This window comes from Capsicum annuum, chromosome 8, assembly GCF_002878395.1.
Source record: "Capsicum annuum cultivar UCD-10X-F1 chromosome 8, UCD10Xv1.1, whole genome shotgun sequence".
In the NCBI taxonomy this organism is placed as follows: Eukaryota; Viridiplantae; Streptophyta; class Magnoliopsida; order Solanales; family Solanaceae; genus Capsicum; species Capsicum annuum.
In genome coordinates, this window is record NC_061118.1 from 164,755,874 (window position 1) to 164,764,536 (window position 8,663).

At 32.6% G+C, this 8,663-nt stretch overlaps 1 protein-coding gene across 1 annotated transcript; it reads left to right on the top strand.

Moving 5' to 3' along the window:
• The first annotated feature begins 4,244 nt into the window (after positions 1–4,244).
• On the top strand, positions 4,245–8,064 carry LOC107840195 (probable E3 ubiquitin-protein ligase RHY1A). The gene is made up of 4 exons (XM_016683973.2): positions 4,245–4,384; positions 4,542–4,796; positions 6,433–6,626; positions 7,441–8,064. The coding sequence occupies exons 2-4, from the start codon at positions 4,575–4,577 to the stop codon at positions 7,868–7,870; spliced, it is 846 nt and encodes a 281-aa protein (XP_016539459.1). The 5' UTR covers positions 4,245–4,384; positions 4,542–4,574; the 3' UTR covers positions 7,871–8,064.
• Positions 8,065–8,663: the final 599 nt, after the last annotated feature.

Consider the following 8,663-nt stretch of genomic DNA (forward strand, 5'->3'; position numbering starts at 1 on the left):
ATTGCATATTATAGCAACTTTTGATATGTATTTTTGCAAAGTGTTGCTATAAAAATACAATTACAATTGTTTTTACTGCATTAATTATCTAATCTAAATATGGTAATAATTTCATAAATTAACAATTAAAGATTACAATCCCATTAAAAGCTCACTAATCACCCTTTTTCTGTTTCCTCCCAACAACCCTATTCAAATTCAAAAAAAAAAATTATATTATCCACTCGCTATATGTGTGATTCTTCTTCTTAAAAAAAAAATAATTCAATTTTCCAGTCGCTAAACGCATGATCCTTAAAAAAAAATCAATTCAAATTTTTGTTGAAGCTTCAAATTCGCTGTAATTGAACAATCAAATTCAATTGTACTTGTTGATGTTCAAAAAAAAATTCGTAAAGTTCAACTATCAACATTACCTTGTTCTCGATAACACTTTGGAATTCAATTATCTTCTACGAATTAGTGTTTAAGTGTTGTTTCAGGTATTACCGTATTTTTTTTTAGTATATTTTGTTTTTGCCGATCGTTTTTTCAATTACTCAATTTTTGATTCATCGTAGATTTATTTACTGATGCTCCTATCTAATTTTTTGTTGTCGCCGTTAAATTTTATATGAATAATTTCTAAACGAATTTTGAGTTATAAGCAATGAAGGAGTAAATTCAACATATATACAAAAACCTTCAGAATTCAACTATTTGTTGCCAAATTTCAATTTAGAAGTTGTTTCAGGTATTAAAATTTCACTATTCGACTATTTATTTGATGATCGTTTGTTGTTATTTTGATTGGTTTAACAATTGAACAAATTGTGAAACTTTCTAGAATTTCGATTATGAACATAATTTAAACAAATTTTGATTTCAATTTCATTCAATTATTTTCTGAAATCCTAGATCAATGAATGATCGAATTGAGCTGTTGAATGTGATGAATTCTATTGACACATATCAAAATACAAATTAGGTATGCTCCCAAATGTATTTTTGTGTGTTTAATGTTAAAACTGCATATGTATTTTTGCTATGCTTAGTGTTAACACTGCATATGTATTTTTGGTTTGTTTGTCGGAATTTCAGAATATAACTGTATATGTGAAAATATATGTTATACGTGTTTTACTTCTGTTCGATTCAGTAGTTTCTGTATTTGGTTGAAAACTTTTGTTGTGTTTGTATTTTACTTTAAATAAATTTTATTATGTATTTTTTGAACAAATTGTGAAGTTTTGTAGAATTTCAATTATGATCATAATTTAAACAAATTTCTATTTGAATTTTATTCAATTATTTTCTGAAATCCTAGATCAATGAATGATCGAATTTAGTTGTTGAATGTAATGAAATTCTATTGACCTATATCAAAATACAAATTAGGTATGCTCCCAGATGAATGAGACGTCTATAACAATTGTACTGCCACCATAGTACAAACGCCCAACAAGAAGACCTCCTGCAAAGAAGGATCGTGGAAAATCGGATCGAGATATGTTTGGAAAGAAGAACATCAGCTCATGCACTGGATGTGGGGCTAAGGGTCACAACAGACATTCTTGTAGGAAATATCATAAATGATACATTTTTTCTTCTGTATTATTTTTTAATACTTTCTTCTGCACTTTTTATAATAATGAACACATTTTTATGGTTCTAAACATTTATTTAGCATTTGCGATCTAAGCACTGTTTAATATGAATGTTGCATTTGTATATAATGCAAAATCTGAACACTGCTTATGTATTTTGAATCTACATATTATATGTATTTTGAATACTGTATATATATTTTTAGTACAAATTTAGTAACTTTGGTTAACCTCATATGAATGTTAGCTTTAGAATAAAGAAAAATTAAATAAATATGATGTAAATTGCATATGTATTTTTAATGCAGTTTCATATGATTTTAATAAAATTTTAAAATAAATTAATTTCATGCATTTTTCTAAATTAGTTAGTTTGAATCACCTCATATTTATTTTGAAACTATTGAACAAAGGATAAATACATATAATATATTCTGCATATATATTTATTTAATGCAAAATCTGAACATTGTATATGTATTTTTGATCTCTAAATCTCACAGTCAAAAAAATAAAACTGCATAAAATACTTAAATGAATTTCTTTCATTCAATTCACAAACTTAAAGTTGAATTCATCTCATATGTATTTTGAAAGTAAATGAACACAAATTAGAATATATATGAAGGTAAGTGCATATGTATTTGTATTGAAAATTTTAAGACTGCATATGTATTTCAGAGGTCAATCGTACTGCAACCAATATTATTGAACACTGGAGTAAGACACATAGTACAAAATTGTTGAAAACATATTCAACTTATACAACAGAAATGAATTACTTTCATTCACTTCAAAATAAGTAACATTTAAACACTTCAAAACATAAATAAGTTTGTACAAAAAAACAACAACATTCATACACCAGTTTGTCGACTATCCAATGTAATAAATTCAACAATCATCATAACTCTAAAACTTCAGTGACACTAGTTATTCGGCTTTGCCTGCCAGGCCTCAAGGGTGCTTCGACATCGCTATGAGCATTTGCTTCTTGTTTTCTCATGCCATATATAGCCCCACAATAGTGCAGAATAACATGTACGAAGTGTATTGGGGTTGAACTCAATCAAAGGAACTCTTTTACCATAAGAAAGACACTCTGCGTATATTACCATATACAAACCACAGTCCCTACAAAAAAAAAAATTGAATAGTAAAATTTAATTTCTACAAACGATATTGGTAAATGTATATTAAAGTACTTACAAGCTTTCACTTGATTGTTGAACCAATTCATCTGCAAATAACACATCAAAAAGATCTGACAAGCTTTTATCTTTGTATATTGGATGGTTATGAAGATCAATACCTTTCTTTTCGTAGAAATTACAAGCTTGGGATACAATAGGATAATCTCAGCTAATTTTTGTATCTCAACCAGAACAATTGCATAGTGACCAGAGAATTCATATGAATTATATAAGAATATGCACCTCTCGGAGAATGATAAAATTGCGAGAACCCAATGATGTTTCTCAAATTTAACAAAAAAAAAAATCTTGTAAAACTGTAAAAAAACAACAACACACATTAAAACTACACCTTAAACTGTACAAATCAACAAAATACAACCAACACATCCAAAAATACATATAACATGCATATGTATTTTTAACAGAACAAATCACCTCACTGCAATTCCTAAATACATATCAGGAGAAACATAAAATACATATTAACTCACTGAAAAAATACATATTACCCCAATTGATAAAGCTTTACAGAAATCCCTAAATATATAATAGTAAATAAAAATACATATACAACCAAAAAATACCTCTTCCTCCATGTCTTCTTCAGATTCATTAGCACAAAGAGTTCTCAACATCGTCATCAACATTGTTTGACTTTTCAATTTCTTTTGTTTTTCTTTTCTTCTCATATATTTTTTTTTTTGATTTATTCGCCTTTTGGAGAAGAAACTTTTTTCAACCACTTTTTTCTTCAAAATATCAGCTATCTTCAAAAAAAAATTCAACCAACAACAACAACAAATCAACCCAAAATCATCTACAATATTCATTCAACTCCGATTATCCTCCATTTATCGCAACAAAACAAAACCCAGTTCCAATTCTCATCCAAAATTTAATTTTTTCAACTATATCAACTCATAAAACATCAAATTTAACTGAAAAACAAACAAAACAAAATTCAGCAAATTCGATGACCTTGATTCTCCGTTAACAACTACAAAAATCAAAACCTTAAAGATGAAATGGAGAAATTGTTTACAGTACAAAATTAAAAAAAAAAATATATTGAAAAATTGATAACATGCAATAACTGAATTAATTATTACCTGAAATTGTGGAACAATAATCATGAAAAATACGTTAAGAAAGAAAATTTTTGAAAGAGAAAATCTAATAAGAAGCATGAAAAATGGTAAAGTATAAAGCAATTAAAGGAAAGAGAAAGTTTTAAGCGTAAATAATGGAAGCAGCTTTTAAGATGCAGTAATTGTGGTCCCCCACTGAAAATAATGCTACAAATGCTACACAAGTTAATTAGGAAAAAATGTTGCTATTTTTTGTAATTTAGTACTTAGGTATGCTATGTATATGTATTTTTCTCTAAAAAATATTCACATTGCCGGTGTTTATAACTTGAAACCGACAACTCGACATTTATGGGCTGATGCTGTAAAAGAGGCCCAGCCCATTTATTTATTTTTCGCATCATCCATTATGACCAATTTAGTAACCGAATTTAAGGAAGTCCAACTTGTTCATCTCTTTCCATTTCTTTCTGCTGCTTCTTCCTCCTCATTTCGTCGGTTCTTCCTAAAAAAGGTATCTCATTTTTTTTATTATCCTTTTCAATGGAACTTCCTATCTTTGATGATTTATTCTTTTTATATACATAAATATACTTCTCAGAGTATTTATTTATTTTTATAAACGGTAATGTCTGAACCAACTTGCACGCACATGACTAATTTTATTGCAGGGGGTAGAGTAGAAGAAACGGTGTCGTAATTGCATGACGAGTGCTTCAGAGCTATTCTTCACTAGGAGGTCTCGTTACGGTCGAAGCGATCTCGAATTAGGATCCAATTTATCGCCAAGTCGAATTTCTCACCACCACGGCGGTCACAATCGCCGCCACCACCACCAAAATATCCGCCGTGATCGTCTCGATGTGAACGATTGTGAGCCGTTGCGCCGCTCACCTCACCTTCATAGACGTTTCCCTCCTCCTCCTGTAAGAATTTTGGATTTGTGTATTTTATTTCTATGTGCAGAAGGGAGCCTTTGGAGTAACGTGTTCAAGCGGTGTAAACAGTCTCTTGCAGAAATATAAGATAAAGTTGCGTACAATTGACACTTGTGGCCCCGACTCTTCTCTAGACCATGCGTATAGACGGAGCTTAGTACACTGGGCTGCCCTTTTTTGTTTCTACATGTTGTAGAGTGATAACATTAAAAATGTTGAGTGCTGCTGTATCTATTGTGTTGCGCTGGCATATTATATTTGATTAGAGCATCTAATTTGCGTGTACAAAGACGAGATTTTGAGTCACATTGGTCTACATGCATATATTTAATACTAGAATTGCTAATTAGCTGAATCCAATTGTTATTTCAGCGAATTCTTTTCTATTTTATTCTCCAATTATTAGTTGTAATTTCTTGCCTCAGCGGTACTAAATGTATATAGTAATATGTAGTGGTTCACCCTCTTTTGTATAATAAGTATTATATTTTCTGACAGGAGACTGTCGGACCGTTGGGATCGTGCCACAATCAAATATGCACTTTTAATTGACATTCTGCTTTCTTTATTACTCTTCCTGCCTAGTGATGAATATATGGACAACGGACTCGTGAATTTGAGGATAAATTTTATTATTCTCGTTTATCACACCTGCATTGCCTTTATTTGACATTTCTAGTTGCAAATGTTAGAGCGGGAGGCCTGTTTATATATATATATATATATATTGTTCATCACTCTTATTGTTACACTTGCATACAAATCTCTAGTCATGCTAAAATGAATCATGGAAAACAGGGGACGTTCTGTAAATGTTACGATTACAATTAAGGTTAAGGTATTGTGCAATGATATGTTTATCTCTTTAATTTTTGTAAGCTTACCAAAAATAATACATCAACAATTAGGCTTGAATCCCAAATAAGTCTTATATGGATCTGTTGTTTCAATCTTTTGTTCTTTAGCTATCACAGACGAGATTTGCTCCTTTTCCAATTAATTCCTGCCATTGGTGGCAATATTTTGAAGCCACTATTGCCATTTGGTGTGCCATTTTGAGATTTACTCCCCTGTGGAATGAGTCGAGTAAATGTGATGTGACAGCTTACTTTAATTGCAAGCCTTGGTTTTGTTTAGCAGTATGAACTTCAGAGCTTTTCTTAGTGTAAATGATTGCCATTGTATTCTCGATTGGCCTGATTATATGGCGTTTGACCCGTGATTCTTGTAATATCTTAATGTAGTGCTGGCTGATGTACTTCTCTCTCTGTGCTACATCTTTAAGTCCCTCCCCTCCCCTCTTTAACAATTCATTCCTCAGCTTTTATGTTCGTTTATGAGATGGTAATTGTTGTAAGTATGTACTTGATGCTCTTGTAATTGATTGATAGATTATTTGGATTTAGTCATTCATTTTTGTTGTTGCATGAATATATTGCTGTTTTGTTTTGTGATATTGTGTATTTCAATGTTTGTGTTTTTTACAGTATATTGCTGATTTGTGATTAAAAGACTTGGTAGGAAGCTCCAAATTCTTACCACCTAATTTTTCTGATAGATTTCAATTCTTTGAAGGTAACTTGAAACATTGATGCTAATTACTTTGGTCTTTTTCACAAATTAGGATCGTGATTCTGTTTCGCTTGACTCTGGTAGTAGCCAGGCTGCATCAGGAGGCGCCAGTCATGCAACAAACCACGGCAACAGAATACGAGATAGGGTGGGAATCGCAGGTAGTGAGCGTCTCCCTGGTTCTGTACTACTTGCAAGGGAAAGACTTCTACAGAGGTTGAGAGGTGTATCTATATCTGGAAATAGGTTGGTATTTTCAATCCATGAAACCCTATAGTATGAGCTTTTCTTGGCAAACCACTGTAGTTTATGATATTATATATCCAAAATTCAACCTTTGATTAAACAAATACGGAGATGGGTAAGTGTACATTTCTAAGAGGATAAATTTCTGATAAAGCAGACATGAAGTTGCTTGGGTCTTGAGATGAACTTTGAGTTCTCTGATTCCTCAAATCAATTTGTTTGGGTCATTAAGAATATCGAAATGAGCATGTGTTAGATGAAAAAGACTGGAGATATTAGTTTCCTGTAGTGAATGGACTTTCATCATATGATTATCAAAATATTGCACCTAGACATTGTTGAGTGCTTAGTAAGGAGTTTAGCTGATTTTGCTGACCCTTCCTCCTCTATGGCTTTTGTCATTGTAGAAGTTAATGGACATGTTTTAGGACGTCAATTCACCAGCAGTCTTACAAGTATACGTTTTTTCCGTTCTGGTTGTCTTGTTGGGATGATTTCGCACTAGTGTTTGTAAGTTGCTCTGGTAGTTATTGCCATATGATTTAAATTCTGATAACACTGCCCCTTTGTATTTGACATGAGCAGTTTGGGCGTGATATCATTCAAAATTGATCTAGCTGTCTGTTTTAGGTGTTCTATGTTGGTTAAACTTGGTCCTTACATTCTGTGGTCACTTGAACCTTCTATGCTAACCCAAAGAGACTTTCAATTAATCTTCATTTTAAAATAGTGAAGTGCACTGTCAATTTAAGTGGAACTTCAAAGCTGTTGCATGTGATCTAGTTGATTGAAAGCTGATATTGGCTTCTGCTAGGGGAAGTTACCGGGTCCCAGTAAGCTCCCGTCACAACTTCACATTTGAGGATGATTTCAGACTTGCCGATGTCGGTGATTGGGAATCAGATTCTAGCCTGTGGACTGCTGGAACAACGCCCAGCCCTGATCTGATGTGGGTAGATGGAAACAAGAGGCCCCCAGGTCTGAGTCAGGAAGCCATGAATTTATTGCATATTGGGATTTTCAGCAATTCAGACAAGAAAGAGGAAGAAACACAGGCACGGGTGGTTCTCGACTGTAGCATTTGTCTTGATGCTTTCTTGGAGGGAGACAAGCTAGTATGTTTACCTTGTGGGCATAGGTTTCACCCTTGTTGCTTGGAACCGTGGGTAAGAACTTGTGGGGACTGCCCATATTGTCGAGCAGCTATACATGTAACTTCTTGTAGGGCGAAAGGAAGGCCATGAAGCCAACCATCAACTAGAGTGGTGGTCTCTTGTGAGTTCTTCTTTTCTGATAGACTTTGACCTTTTTGTTGTATGGATGATAGCTTTTTATAGAATGAGTAGAACGGGAATGTAGCCAAATATCTGTGCTGTAATCATGTTGGGACTGTAATCGATTATACTTGAGACTTGATAATTTTTTATATTTTTGGTCATTCTGAATGGAGTTTATCAAGGTTTAGATTTTGGCCAAAACAACGTAAACAAACAGAATTTGCGCAAGAACTGAAAGGGTGAGCTTGCAAACTCAAGTTGTTACAAATTTCAGAACAAAAGCCTGTAAGTTTCGTGTAAGCTAACAATGTCATTAATGTTGAATTAGTCAGATCCCTATATCAGTGTTTAGATACCCTTGAGTATTGAGTTGACAAAGTATCCCTACTTGGTTGAATTAATTGGGTTCTTTTCTACATGTATCACTAAGTAAGTTTATGAAAAGACTATAATAATTAACAAGTCTCGTCAAAAGTCCATGCCGTGGTGCTAGTGCTAGACAAAGTCTTGTAATGCACTTCGTTTTCTCTACATAGCTGGCAAATTATGTTTTCTCCAGAAATGTGGTAGACAAAACAGTGCAAGTAGATAACTTTCATGCATGCATCATCATGAGCTTCATTTATTGTATAAACCAAGCTAGCTAGCTAGGTGTTTTACATATTCTATGTGCATTTCAAAAGGCATTTATATGTTTGAGTTGTGCTGTTTCCTTTTCATATGTTCATATTAATTCTAGTTACATATTCGTATCAGATAC